General features: G+C 36.4%; 1 protein-coding gene and 1 pseudogene across 1 annotated transcript; one reads left to right on the top strand and one right to left on the bottom strand.

Moving 5' to 3' along the window:
- The first annotated feature begins 848 nt into the window (after positions 1 to 848).
- On the top strand, positions 849 to 3,845 carry LOC121802199. Its single transcript, XM_042201798.1, has 6 exons — positions 849 to 1,879; positions 2,009 to 2,229; positions 2,361 to 2,577; positions 2,873 to 2,958; positions 3,060 to 3,151; positions 3,237 to 3,845. Exons 1-6 carry the CDS (start codon positions 1,784 to 1,786, stop codon positions 3,476 to 3,478), a joined length of 954 nt encoding a protein of 317 aa, XP_042057732.1. The 5' UTR covers positions 849 to 1,783; the 3' UTR covers positions 3,479 to 3,845.
- Positions 3,846 to 8,792: 4,947 nt separating this feature from the next.
- On the bottom strand, positions 8,793 to 12,379 carry LOC121802361 (annotated as a pseudogene).
- Between the last annotated feature and the right edge of the window lie 3,644 nt (positions 12,380 to 16,023).

Here is a 16,023-nt window from a genome sequence, read left to right on the forward strand (position 1 = left end):
TCTTCAATGATGAGTGCCGGGGGCAGGGTTCAGAAATCAGCTTCGTAGCCAACGGAACGCAGTACCGTAGGGGATACTATTTGGCAGATGGGATATATCCTAAGTGGCCCGTATTCGTCATGACAATTCGCCGACCGGTTGGACCGCAGAAACTATATTTTGCGCGAAAACAAGATGCTGCTAGGAAGGATGTTGAGTGAGCTTTTGGTGTGCTCCAAGCGCGATGTGCCATTATACGGTGCCCGACACGAGTTTGGCACGAAGATGATGTTGCGAATATTATGTTAACATGTATCATATTGTACAATATAATAATAGAAGATGAATGATTTGTTGCAGAGCGCTGGGCACCGGAAGATGGCGCAAGTACAAGTCACGATGTTGCCTCTGTGCTGATACAGATGGGTGTACCACGTAGTAATGAATATTTGCTCCAACGTTTCACTAATATGCGCAGGAGCACAGCACATACCACACTCCAGGCCGATTTGATTGAAGAAGTTTGGGCACGTAGGGGAGGTGGCGCAGAGTGAAGAACATTGTGATTTTCTATTGATTAAATTTTCGTTGTTTAATTTTTCCATTACTTTAATACGAAAATTTAGTGTTTAATTTTAATTTATTTAACTATTGCCGTTTTTTTTAATTACGTATAGTCCGATAATTTTAATTATAATTAAATTAAAATAAATGAAAAGTGGCTAAAAAAGTGTCCACTATCGCTGCAAACACTTTTTTATGACGTGGACAAATAAACTAGAGCCATGGATAAAAAAATAATGGGGCTATTGGAAGTGTACCTAAACATGCCCAATAGAAGAAAAGAGAATTGTCTCACTTCTGTTTCAACTCTCTCGATTCTCTCTCCTCAGTCTCTCTCTTCCACAGCACACGCATTCCTGCACTTGCTTACAAATGATAAACCCAAAATTCCGGTTTTGAAATCGATACATAAACACATCACATTCATTCAGTTCGGTTTCTCTTTATAAAGAAAAGTTGATTCCCTTTTTATCACCTAAAAATTAAAGAAGAATAAAGCCTGTTGATTTCTTGTATATTAAGAGGAAAAAAAATCCAATTTTTAACAATTTCAGCCTCACAAAACGCCTGCCCTTTTCCTCTCTTCGCGTGAATCAAACGTTGCCCTTCTCTTCCAAGTATTCCCCTCGCTCGCTTTCACACACAGCACACGCACTACAACGCGTAATTCATCTTCGCAATACGCAAATTGGGTGCATGTCATTTTCCCAGAAAAAAATGTGAATTGTTTTTTTTAATTTTTGATTAGGTAAGGATTTTCAATTAGTTTTTTTTCCCTTAAATTTTGATGGGTGAGATTTTAATTTTTCTATTTGAAGAAAAAAAATCAGGGGTTTGGGTGAGAAAAAAGATTGGATTTTGTTGAAATCTGATCGGAGCCCGGATTTTCCGGTGATCAGAAATCTTGTTAAAATATTGAATTTTTTGCACAACTAAAAAAGAAGAAAGGGAAATATTGATAAAGACTTGCGGTTTATCCAAATGGTTTGTCTAAACGTCAAAGGGTAGTAATCTTTGTTTCGTAATAACAATTTTCTCTCGCTTCTCTTACATTTTTACATAGAAAGAGTGAAGGAAAATCCCGTCAATTTCTCTCTTCCTCTCCTCGTAAAATCCTTTTGTTTTTTTTTCTTCCTCTGTTTTTCCTTCTGTGCCAACTTTCAAAAAGAGTTAGGAGAGAGAATCACACCCAAATTCTCTCTTTCTCTCTCTTAATCAACCGTGTTGAAGGGAAGAAATCATGTTGATCTTGGACAAGGTTTCAATGCAGACAACAAACCTCGAAAGCTTCTTGGATTGCACAACGCCGCTTGCCCCATCTCAGTTCCTCTCAAAGGTTTGATTTTTTATTTGTTTTTCATTCCCAAAATTCCAATTTGCAGAATTGTTTAAAGTTTTGAATTCAATTTTGCTATATTGATTGGTGAGGGGTTTGTTTGATTCCCCCCCTTTTTTTTATGGATAGAGTGAGACAAGGAAGCTTCATAGGCTATGGCATCCATGGGAAAGGGAAAAAGTTGACTATTTTGTTCTTGCTGACCTTTGGAATACTTTTGATGAATGGAGTGCTTACGGCGCCGGAGTTCCGATCGTCTCCGACAACGGCCAGAATCTAATTCAATACTTCGTGCCTTATCTCTCTGCAATCCAGATTTTCACCAGCAGTTCATCTGCAAACTGCTCGAGGTAAAGAAACCACATTTGCACAGCTGATCACCATTCTTGATTCAATTGTGATTGCTGATTGTTTTAGTTAATTTGTGTTGCTAAGCTGAAGATGTGTATATATTGATTTGATTCGACTGCATTTGGTGCAGGGAGGAAACTGATTCTGTGAGCGAGACAAGGGACTCGTTTAGTGATTCGTTTAGCGATGAGAGCGAGAGTGAGAAGTTGTCGAGGTGGGACGGGTGCTCGTCCGAGGAGGGGATATGCGAGCAGGATTTGTGGAACCAGAATGAGAGATTGGGTAATCTTTACCTTCAGTACTTTGAGAGATCATCCCCCTACGGAAGGGTCCCTCTCACGGACAAGGTAACCCCGTTTAACTGGCTTGAGTTCGTGTTTGACATCATCAACTCTTGATCAAATTGCTAAAGGAGAGGTAGAATAGTTGGATGTGATATGAAAGAATCAAATACTGTAATTGGGGAATATTGTACTAATAAGTTGCAAGCCTTTTTTGACTTGAAAAATCGATCCAACGCATGTGGCTTGATTCATGTCTATGTCTGTAATAGGCCATCGTGTCTTTATTCTACTTTCATGTTCTTGTTGAGGATTAGTTTTAGATTTTGTGGATTGAGTTTCTTGATTCTTTGCTTCTCAGATTAGTAGCTTAGCTCAAAGACACCCGGGATTACTGTCGTTAAGAAGTGTAGATCTTTCACCGGCTAGTTGGATGGCTGTCGCCTGGTTAGCATTCTAAACTTATTAGTACTATCATATCTATTGATTTTACGGGTATTTGAGCTAATAAGGAATCAAGAATTCATGGATTACGCGTGTGAGTCTAGGTACCCTATCTATCACATTCCCACTGGTAGAACGATTAGAGACTTGCAAACGTGCTTCCTCACGTACCACACCCTTTCGTCCTCGTTTCAAGGTATGAACAAAGAACTCCATCATCATCTCATTTTCCCGATTTCTTGATTAATCACGTTCTTAAAATGGCGGGATTATGATGATAGACATGGACTTGGGGGACGATGTTGAGAATTTGAAGAGGAAAGGAAAGGAAGGGGAAAGCATCCCTCTCCCTCCATTTGGTTTGGCGAGTTACAAGATGCAAGGAGACGTGTGGCTCTCGGACAAGAATGACCTTGACCGGGAGAGGATGGCGTCGCTCTTGAGCGTGGCCGATTCTTGGCTAAAGCAATTGAGGGTCCAACATCATGACTTCAACTACTTCATGGGAATGCGGCATGGCTAGCACAGACACACTCACAGACACGCACTCTTACGTCGTCTATGAAGCCCACCATGAGATAGGCCGTCGTGCATCCGTGGCCGTTGAGCTTTGATAGGGATGGTGTTTTTGTTGATATTTTAGGACAAGTGAGATTAACGTTGAAGGCTTTTTTTAAAGTTTTTGCAAAAGATGGCTTGTGATGAAGCAAATGTAGTTGAGAGAGAGAGGTGAAGCTAGTTTGTAATTGTGTGTTTAACTTACTCGATGGAACGATGTTTTCTTTTTCTTTCTTTTTTTTTGTAAATTTTCCTGTTTTTGTACATGTAAATGTATAGATCTTGTGTTTTTGTGATGGCGATGAAATCTGCAGCTCTTTTGCATTTTTAGACATATTTTGTCGGTTTCTGTCTTATTTTGTAAGAAATGGAAGTGGACAAATTAAACAGTTAAAAAAATTTGCATTGGAAACAAGGGTATGTGGGACTTTCTATTAGGGGTAATAACCTCAATGGAAGAATAAATAGTAGGGTATAAAGATTTAATGGAACATATTAACTTTATTGAAGTGGAATAATGAACTCGCATCGTGATGAGTCATAGCATTAATGCACATTAATAAATTGAATAAATAGTGCTACTACTAATCTATAAATGTAATTATAGGAAAATTTTAAATTAAAAAAAAGAACTATTGTGGATAAGTCTGTCACACCATAAGAGAGGTGGGGTCAATGCATGGACAGATTGCCACATTTTTCTAATGTAGATGTATTCGTGTTCACACCAAAATGCAGATTTTCTGCGACGAGGGTTAATTTTGTCATTATCATGCCTCATTTCTTTTCAAGATTTTTATTCACAATTGCTTGACTTATTTTTGTAAATAAAAATGTAGTGACTGCCATTGCTACTATGCTCATCCAATTACAATGGCAAAGTTTTTTTTTTTCATCCTTTCCTTTTGCTTATCATTTTGTAAATGTATTTTACTGGACATACTACGAGACAATGTAATCCGATCACTAACAATTAAAACTATATTTCTAATCATTGAGTGAGGGTTATATCGTCCAACACATGATAGGCGTGTTTTATGATATGTATGGTAAACTCATGAATTGAGCAAAATATTAACATACAGTGCACTCAATATATTTACCAAATAGAGTCAAAAGAGAGTTTTAAATTAAAGGAAAAGATTGAGAAGGACATGAAGAATGCAATGCCATTGTTAAAGATTATCTTGCCACATATGTACATTCAATTATTTTTAAGACACGATTGTTAATAGTACTTCAAAAGGAAAATTCGATTGATAATGTACTACTAGTAGTTAAATCATCTATTCATGACATGTTTGAAGATCTAAATTGATTTCTTCCCTTTTCAATTCGACTTTAATGTAATTTTTTATATTCTCTTTATTCCAGCAATATTTTCTTTAAAAAGGGCATAAAACGGAAACATCAAAAATGAAATTAAAAAAAATAATTAATAGGTGACAATCTTAGTGTTGACTCTGTTGAGACAGAAGTACCAAATCAAGGTGTGAAACTTTGAATAAATGTTCATCAATGATTAATGGTATTTGCTGCCTGCACATGTGATTTCATATCATCAATTTTATTTTCAACAAGAAATAATGTGGATACTATTTACAAATGCATATTGGAGAAATATCATATCCATATAACATAATTTACAAACCACATAAAAAGAGAAAAAATACACTAGATAAAGTTTCACTATCATTACAAATTTTAATATGCCTAAAATGTCTTTATGTATTTTTATTTTAAAAATAGTCTAGTAAATTTACATATACTAGGTTTTATTTATTTAAATTTACAGCTTCTCAAATTGTGATTAAAAATGATTAATTATTTAAATTTATTATTTGTAGGCGCGTAGCATGTTTTTAAAGCTAGTTCTTAGGAAATGGTCCATTTATTAAAGTTGAATATTACCTGCATAATATACACAACACAACTACTAATATCGTGCAGGAAAACGTCCACTAATTCGACACTCACTGGTTGAGATATTTATATCAAACATTTAACATAAATAGGTGAAAATTAAATAATCTTTTTAAATTGGATTTATTGAAAGAAGTTCATCGCACTTTCAGCAAAGATTTGTGAAAAAAAAATCATGTGAAATCCCAAGGAATATTTTAAATTATATTGGTGTGGCTGATTGACTGCCGATTTCTAAATTGAAAAATTATTATAAGCTCCACCAACATTTAATAAAAAAAACTCTTACATTTCTCTCCATAAAAATATAAAGGATAAGGATAACTAAAAGTAATGTATATTTATTGAAGTGCATCTCATCTATGATCTATCCCTATTGCACACTGCTTATGGTTGGTTGTTGGAAATGGAAATGGAAATGGAAATGGAAATGGAAATGGAAATGGAAATGGAAATGGAAATAGAAATGGAAATAGAAATAGAAATAGAAATAGAAATTTTCTCATGACTATGAAATCTGGTTTTAATTTGAATTTTATTTTTCCAATTGACCCACTTGAGATAGAAAATAAATTAAAAAATGGTCCACCTAAGTAAAACATTTATTATCTTTGAAATGAACGATGTCACATTAAATCACAAATGCAAGTGCAACAACCAACAATCAACTTCCACACTAATTTTATGGAATTGACAAGCAATTTGCTTGATCCTAGCTAGCTACAATGCTGCAGTAGATTTCCTGTGTCGAAAAAATATTCTGATACAGTTTAATTTTTTTTTTACATATCTCAGTATCATAAGACCATCCGCAACGCTTTACGCGGGAGGCACGAGTCCAGTTCCTCCGTGACGAGACAGGCACGGGACGCGTTGCAGCGTCCCGTCCCGTCACCAGCCCGCCGGATCACCCGTCACGCCGCGCGAGACGTCTCGCCACGCGCTCCCGCGACGTGGAGCGCGATGGGGCCATGCGTGACGCCCACTCGCTAGCACGTGAGAGGGTTTCGTCACGCAGACGCAATAATTCATTTTTTTAAAAAAAATTGAATTTAATAAAAAATTAAAAATTCGAAAACGGTAATATTACCGTTTTCGACCGTTTTCCTTTTTAAATTTTTTTTTATTTTTTTACTCTATAAATACTCCTATTTCATCCTCATTTCACACACAAACACACATTTAATCCTCTCAAATCATCTCTCTTTCCTCTCCAATTTTCATCTCAAACCATCTCTTGTATTATTCCCCCAAATTTAATCGATCTAATGGATCCATATGAGCAAATGCGTCGAATAATGGAAGAATCACTTGAAGAAGATCGACGCCGGGAGGCGGAAGAAGCCGCGCCGCCCCAAAGACGCTCCCGGACTTTATGTTGTAAGTTTATTTTATTTAATGAAATGTGTTTTTATTAATTGAATTTTGTTGGAAATAAAAATAAAAAATGAAATTGAATGAATAGTAATTTAAGGGACGGATAAGAGATGGAGGGTTGCAGGTTCCGTCCCTTAGTTAAGAGATAGAGTAAAAAAGTACAGTGAGGTCCATGAATAGTAATTTAAGGGACGGATAAGTGATAGCATTGCGGATGACCTAAGATTTCCGGTCTCATTCCATTTTAAAAAATAGTGATGACTATAATCGTCAGAATGGTATACTAAATTGAGGCTAAAGCTCTCGTGTATGAATTCTCTATGACACGACCTTTAAAGTTATGTTGATTTATCAATAAAAATATGAGTACTAAATAGATTTCGGATCAAGAATAGTATTTATAATTATAAACATGTTTCTAACTATTAATCTGGTGAGCTTTTATTAGATGAGTTACATTTAACAAATAAATAATTAATTTATTTTAGTTTTGAACTTCGAATAAAATTTTAACTCTGCTTTATAATTGAGAATTTGACATTAGGGTGTCCACTATAGGGGCGGCGCGCCGCCCGCCCCCATTCTGATACTGCCCCGCCGGCCAATAGTGGAGGGAGCGTCCGCCCCGGGGCGGACGATTTTTGTTGGGGCGGACGGCCCTCCGGCGAGTTATGTGCGAGGACGCGCCGACGAATCACCCGGCGAGTTACACCCTTTTCAAACAATCTCCATTCATTCACTCTCTACACTCACTCTCTAAAAATGCACGGTGGAGACGACGAATCACCCGGCACTGACGAATCGGGATATGGCGGGTATCCTTCCCAACCTTTAGGATATGGCGGGTATCATTCCCAGCAGTCGGGTTGGAGTCAAACTCCCCCTCCGTGGGGATCGAGTCCAACTCCTCCTCCATCTCAGCCGTGGAGGTCGAGTGCCACGCCCCAACCTTTTTCTCGATACAACACAAAAGGTTGGCTGAAGTTCACCATGTGGGAGGAGTATCTTGTTCTCGAGCACTGTCCGAAATTCCGGGCCATCTGTGCGCAAGAGCAGGCAGGAGCTCCTGGGGCGAAGCGTACTAGACATAACATAGCCAGGGACTAAGCAGCGGCAACGGCTCGCAATCATTCGACCTCAACGACGAGCAAACCGAAGAGCCCTTCGCTACACACTCTAGGAGGCCACGCCCTCCAGGACAACCTGCCTCTATCCGAAGCGCTAGAGTGGCTGGAAATTCCTCCCGCCTATCGTCGGCCGCGTCGGGATTGCGCATCCCGCACCCCGCCCCTATACCGCAACCTGTGGCCCCTGGTCCCCACAAGGTCTTGAGGGAGAACCTAGATGTGCAGTTGTTGAAACAACTGCAGTTTCTACGAGACCGCAACCGACCCGATCATCAAGGGTATATACTGGAAACTCATAGGGGAGATCCAGCGCCGGCTAGGCTTGTCTGATGAGGATTGTACTGGGGCGCCCGGCGGCAGCGGGGGAGGCGGCGGAGAAGAGGATGAGGAATCCGATTCCGCCACCGAGTAGACGGTGGCAGTTTTTTTATTTGTATTGTTTTTAAATGTTCGTTTTATAATTTTACTGTTTCCAATACAACAAATATTCAGTCACAATTACCTCGTTTTTTAATTATTTACCTTCCGATAATTTTAGTTGATTTAATATAGACAAAAAAAATGATAAGTGGCTAAAAATTTTTGGGCTATTAGAAGTGTCCACCTTATAGCTGCGGACAATTGTTTTTATGGGTGCGGATAAATAAAATGGGGTGGTGGACAAAAAAAAGGCGTTGCTATTGGGGCGGTCCGCCTATATTGAATCGTCTGCGAATTTTCCTAATGAATAAAAAAGGTGAGAACATCCCACGAGGGAATCTGTGCTTTCTTTATTATCCACTACAAATTTTCTATACCTAAATGGCGTTATGATTGTATCAAAAAACCACTCATTTTTGTGTAGAAGATTGGTATTGGATGAAGAATTTGCACAGCGCGTCTCTAAATACACCATAAAATGACGAAGAATTTTGGTTTCACAAAAAACCACCCCCCAACGCTTCTAAATCTTGGAACTAATTATACATATTACTACTCATGAAACAAAAAGTTATAAGCTGGCAAATCACGTATTCTATGAACATCTTCTAAAGACAATTCTCTTTCCAATTGTATTCTTGTTACTTGCAACACTTCCTGAGATCAAATCAAACGGAACTTAGCTAAGTTACTATCTTGTTAGAGAGAGAGAGAGAGAGTACATTGAACTGCATGTAGGAAGCCTGCATTGCAAGCCATTGAGCATCCATCATCGTGAAAGCTATACAATTGAGGATGTCGAACGCATCTTTGTCTTCTGCAATGGCACAGATGAATGTTTCTTGTTAAGTAGAATCACGCACGAACACAAACAAAACAAAACAAAGCCAAAAACTCACTTACTTCCTAAGAATCTTACAAAGTTAAATCCGGGAAGACATTTGGGCATTTCTGCATACACAAAATCAAGAAAAATTAATCAAACAAGATTTTAAACAGACGAGAATCGAATACCACGTAGTTTTCGATACCATTTTGATTAGTAGAGAAAGCCAACTTAAACATATTGGTGCATGCTAAGCATATACATAAACAAGTTATTTCACGCAGAAATCACTTTCTAGCTCGAAGTATGCACGTCCTTTTTCCTTTTAGAAATATCTCACACTTTCAATGACGTATCAATACCCGATGAGTCGACTTTGTTCGTAATCTAAGGACGTGCCCACTTCTAATCTGCGTGGAAATTGTGCTGACAAAAGGTGGGCCCGTTCTTGAGAAAATGTGCAAATATTGAGTTAGAAAATGATGTTTATCCAATTATTCGGCACACCTTAATGTAAGTCGAGCATCTGAGTCAGCATGAACAAAACGTTAATGCCAGCGACAGCAAACGGGTACTCCCATTCCGAACGCTCTCCAGATTGCTTTAGACGTACCCTACTAAAAGCAACCTTCAAATTTTTCGTATTAGTCGAAAACCATGTTGCAAGTGCAATACACCAAACTGCAAAAAGTTCATCACTAGGGTAGAAAACAACACATACCGGGTAATTTTGGGCGAAATAAAGCAAGTTTTCAAGTGAGAGGAAGCCGCAGCCCCTGAAGCCAATACGAATCATAATGTGAAGAATTGAAATATCGGGAATGAATTCACTTTCAAGCTACAATGCGCATAACTGGTTAAGTAGATGGGGTGAGAAAATCAAACCAAATACATAGGCAACGAGGTTTAAATTACATGGAGTTATCTACACGAGATTAAAATTATATGGACTTTCAACCTATGCATACATGAAGAAGAAGAAGAAGAAGAAGAAGCTAAAGATGGAAGGGGCACCTGAAATCAGTCGCCGGATTTGCTCCCTGCCATCCCATATCTTTCCACTGCTCGGATATCATACCTTTAAGCTTAACACCAGGGAAGGTAGCATCCCACAAGGCTTGAAGAACTTCCTGGCAATGGAGTTGAACTATGAAGTCGTTAAAGATTGGAAAAATATTACGCAGTTGAATACTCTCTACTCAATGAGACAGCTTATATTCCACGAGTTTGTGGGAAATTAGGCATTTTATTTATTTGTTTTATCTTCCCCTTTCTGTGTCTAGGTTGATTATCGAGAGAAAGGAAAACGTGCAGAAAACATACTTGATGAGACAGTATATCGAGAGAAATGTTACGCAGTTGAAATCTCTACTCAATGGGGGATTAGGCATTTTCCTTATTTGTTTTATCTTCCCCGTTCTGTGTCTACTGTCTAGGTTGATTTTCGAGAGAAAGAAAAATGTGCAGAAAGCATACTTGATGTTCATTACGCGTCTCATCATAAGGTACTCCTAGACGTTCTTTAAGCCTTTGCAGTATTTCTTCCTGACAAAAATCAGAACGCCACCATCCACAATGAAGCTATTGTAATTCTACTATTAACACACACATAGACCCTGTATACATACAAACTAACTGAAGAGAACCTAATCACCTGAATAGGGGTCAAAGTGTAGTCAAGAAATTGTGTGCTTCCAGATCTTCTATGGTTGGCGCGGCTAAACAATCCTCCTATCCACGATCCTGGTCCAAACATAGCATTAGCTGCAAACAAAAGAAGTGGATCAGCAATAAAATAAACAGAATATATAACTGGCAGCAGCATTCTTTAACTGGGTTGAATCACCCATTATTCATACAGCAAGCTAAACTTGGTGATGGAGATTGAGAGATGGGGAAACTTGAAGTGAAGTGAAAACAATCTCTACTCACTAAAGCACTGAGCTAACTGTGATATTACATGAGCAGAATTATGTGACCATGCTGATTCTTTGTCTTGTTTCTTCCGGTCCCAGTACACTTCATCTTCATCAACCTGAAGACAGATACCCTTAAGAACAAAAGAAAAGACTTAACTGATTCATAAAATCTAACTCAAAGTTCACCTGGATTTGCAGAATCTAACACGAATCTACATACTTACCAATTCCAATATACAGTTCTATATGCAAAACTAGAATGAAAATACAATATAGACAAATATATTACGAGAGAGAGAGAGAGAGAGAACCAGAACCGAACACGAAATTACATCATTCAAGATCAAGAAAACAAAACTACTGAACACTATGAATGGTGAACAAGAAGTTCTGGCCTCGAATATGAAAACAGAGTAGATTGAAACATAGGTTTGACATTTAAGTTTGAAAATATCACTAATAAAACAAATCCAAAAGTGTTGAAAAAAGAAAAGACCATATGGCAGGAGACAAACACTATCAATGGATATAAAGATATTAAGAAACCTACATTACAAACTACAGGAACAACAAAACATAGAAAAAAAAAAGCTTCTGAGATTGTTTGCCACTTTGCTCATTCATGGAAAACATACCATCAACCACTATTCATCGACTTAAGATTGTGTATCACATAATCAGAGGCAATGAACCACAATCTACTTTCATTTTCAGCATAAAGCTTCTCCGCTTTTGTCTCCCTAGCCAAATCAACACATTTTACACAAGAATGAAAAACAAGCACAAAAAATACAGATACAACAGCTTACTCCTTGATGAGAGGCACAAGAAGGTATACATTTTCTTCTCCTAAATTTCATCAGAAACGTAGGAGATTAGATTCCCACACCCTTTGCCACAAAAAGGTAGGAATAATACGAAAAGTAATTTAACAATGCAAAGTCAATCCAATAATTACTCCTGCCCATGCTTGGCTTCTCTAATTCAACCTTAATCATTCCATAACCCCCTCTCTCTCTCTCTCTCTCTCAAATACAACAATTTAAAAATCCGCACTCCCTCAAAACAGTTCCAAGAACTACAGGAACCCTAAAGATTGGATTTTGATGGAGTTTTACATCATCAGGGGAGATTAATAGCGTAATCAAAGGAACTTTTTGGTGGTTCAAGTTATTATGAAAAAACAAATGAGGGTTTTCATCAATTGGCATATGTTATATTAAATGAAAAAGCTCTCAAGAAAGGCGTGCACATTATGTTACCATCTTTGCATGACAAAAAGGAATAAGCACAGCAAAATCATTACCGCTAAAGAGACGATAATTGCTATAAAATTTCACAGGGTTGAAACTGCAGTACCTCATACTAACCTAATGTGAAAATATAAATCAAAGATTCTTGATTTTTGAATTTTTCTGTCGAAGAGGGAAAGCCCAGCTCGTTGAATCCCCTGTTTCCTAAATTGGAATGAATTAATTGCATAGAAATGAAGGGTGAAAATTGCTAAAATGGAGAAGGTGGTGATGTTGTTTGATGATGATGATGGCGACAGAGAATTTTCGAATAGGATATTTTGCAATGACATTTGCTCGATTCGTATTTTTTTTTCCGCTTGTGTTTGAATGTATGAATATCGAAATATGGAGAAAGAGAAAGAGAAACGAAATGTGTAGAATAACTAAATTAATTCGTTACTTCACAAAGTATCAGTGTAATTATTTATTTATTTATTTCGTTTTATTGTATGTTTAAAGAAGATATATGAATTCATATAATTTTAGGTTGAAAGAATAGTTTCGAGACTATCTTACTCTACTAATGAAGTTGTTGGAGAATTATTTGTAATTTTATTTAATGATAAAAGTGTAATCGGTATTCAAATGCCTTAGTTTTTTGAAGGAAGCTTTCATTTGAACTTGTGGTTTTTGTAATTTTTCTCATACAATGATGGATTGTTGCTCTTTAATTACGATATTTTAGTTCAATTTGTAAGTCTGAGATTCAAATTACTTGATGAGCGTGAGTATGTGTAATTAAATTATAAATGAAAAAAAAATACGGAGTACTATATATTTTATATTTCTCCTACTTACAAAGCATAATGAAATGGAGTAAAACATACTCATTAAGAGGAGTAGTACAACTACTTCGTGCACAAGAAAAAGATTTCTTGAATCCTCAAATAATGAAATAAACGATGTGTTCCTGACCTAAATCCTCATTATCTGTCTATGGATATTCTTTTTCCCTCATGCCCTATTTAATTAAAATCACTATACGAGACGAGCATCTTAATATTTATTTAAATGGAGTATCATATTTTATTTGTTGCAAAAACTTTTTATTAAATGCATATAAAGATACTAAACTTGAAACATTAAACCTTATTATCTTGTTCAGTTACCAATAAGTAATGCATCTAAACAAAAAAAAAGGTACGGAAAATACTACTCCATCATAGAGAGAAAATCAAACTAAAAAAATAAAAAATTTCAATTAGATAAAATAGCTTTGCTGCATCTAAAGAAGGAAATCAACAACCACTACATTTGCAAGCACCCTTTAAAACAATAAATTCACACATGAAAACAACTATTGAAAACAAAAACAACTTATTTACGTGACGAGAGGTAAAATAAACTACCATCAACTGATTCAAAATTTGAATTAATCAAACATTTCATGGCACAGGGTACGACTTATTGTGACACATGCATTTGTAAGCCATAGGGCAAGTCTCGGCCTCTTCAATGGATGAACATACAAAGCTCACCATAACTAGCCGGCATGGCGTACAAGATCCACAAGCGTGGGTACAATCCGGTAACCTCGACCCAGCCTCTTGCAGTGTATCCGCTTGTTTATGCTTCAACAAGTTTGGTTCGACCCTATAATGTGCATGAGTTTGACGGCCATGATCTGCTATTAAAAAATTATAGAAAAAAAAGTTTCATTATGAATTTCTTAAATATAAACTTAATCAAGGGCATGATCATTCACCCATGGCATAAACTTGTAAGTATATATTATTGGAACATTATACGAGGCACATCACAATCTCATTGTACACTAGTACCATCAAAATCCAATATAGTAAAAATTTGAAAAAAATGAAAAAACAAAACAAGAATCATACGTGGGCGAACATGTATGGTAACTAGAAGCAAGATCAAGACAAGGAGCACAAGTGTTATCCCCTTTTTCATCTCATACATTGTTGGATTGTGCTTTATTCCTTAACTTCTAAGTTAAGGGTCAATTTTTTGATGATTGAAGAAGATGAAGGAAAGAGAGAGGTGGGATCAAGTGTATAAATAGAAGGGGTGAGAGGAAATAGTATTGAAGCAAGTCACACAAATGAGTGTGAGATGGAAGAAGATCACATGAAATGAACTAGAGAGGCCACAGGGCCACAACCATTTTTTAACCAAATGTTGCATTTTGTAATCACACTTTTGTGAAGAGTGTTGAGATACTGTGGAATTTAGTGACACTTTTACGTGACTGTAATTTAATTGAGAGGCTGATTTTGAGTGTTGCCAATTAATGCAACTTAATTTTTTTTATTGCTAAAGATGGCATGAAGCCTAGTATTTATTTAATGTGGAGTTTGTGTGGTGGGTATAGTGATTGATTTAATGTGAATGCCATTAATGGTTCTCGTGCATGACTTACGATTTCGTGGGATTGGTCCGAATTTTAACAATGGTGTTTGTTATAGTTTGAATATAACATGAAAGTATGATAATAATGAATCAGTGTTCATTTAATTGAATTTATCCCCAAAATCGGGAATGAACCATACGAAAATTTTTAATACTTGTGTATTCTTTCGGATTTATTGAACACGTAATTACAAGCTAGGAATAATATATAACCAAATTGACATTCAAATATATAATGCCTTTTCAAAAACAAGAACAAAAATAATTGCAAATTCCTTCTTAAATTTCTCAAAATTTTTTCTTGAATGTATCAAATAAATTTTGAACAGATTGAGAATTTTGTAATAAAATACGAAGCTGGTTTTGATGATATTTTCATTATAAGACTCGGGAGTCACTGATTAGTCTATAGATGTACCATATCCATGTGAGTTTAAGTTGATTTTAGCTGAAATTTATGTAAAGATTTTCTCAAGGTTTTTGGATTAGTCTTAACCCTTTTAATGATATTATTAAAAATAATATAGGAGTAATTTCTATAGAAAATAATTAGTAGTACTATATTGTTAATAATAAAATGCATTTAATTAGCTTTATTGTACCAATCGCTCTAAATTTCTACGGAGTATTTGATTTTTTCAAAGTATTTATAAAACTCAAGTCTAATTAAATTTAGGAGAAAGAAAATTTGTTATCTCTTTTTTATATAAATAGAAGCCATTTTAAAATGCCACCATGTAGTATAACAATTCCACGTGGCATAGTTAGCTGTGAAGCGGACTTAAAAATAAAACTACCCAAAGTCAAACGGTCGGCCCAAGCCCATTATAACTCCAGTCTTAAACGCAATATTAGTCTTGCACGCTTGGAAAAGCAATTTGCAAGTTATACAAGTTACAACTTTTACTCTTTGCCACTTACACAATTGTATTAAATAACTTAGGTCCATTCCATTCCGTATATAAAATAGGAATTAGATTGAAATTAGAATTTTATGGAATTAAATTTGAAAAAATTGAATTATAATTCAATTTCAAATCCTTTGTTTGGTAAATTGATAAAGAAATTAAGCAATGTGTGTATGCGCGTGTGTGTGAAGGTGTGTAAGCAGGTGTGTGTTGTGTGTGTGCAAGGGTGTTTTTTGTGTGTATATGTGTGTGTGCACGTATGTGTATGTGTGTGTAGCTGCGAAGCAGAGTGTATGTGTGTGTGTGTGTGTGTGTGTGCAGGCGTGCAGCTGTGTGAATGTGTGT

This window comes from Salvia splendens, chromosome 5 (assembly GCF_004379255.2).
Source record: "Salvia splendens isolate huo1 chromosome 5, SspV2, whole genome shotgun sequence".
In the NCBI taxonomy this organism is placed as follows: domain Eukaryota; kingdom Viridiplantae; phylum Streptophyta; class Magnoliopsida; order Lamiales; family Lamiaceae; genus Salvia; species Salvia splendens.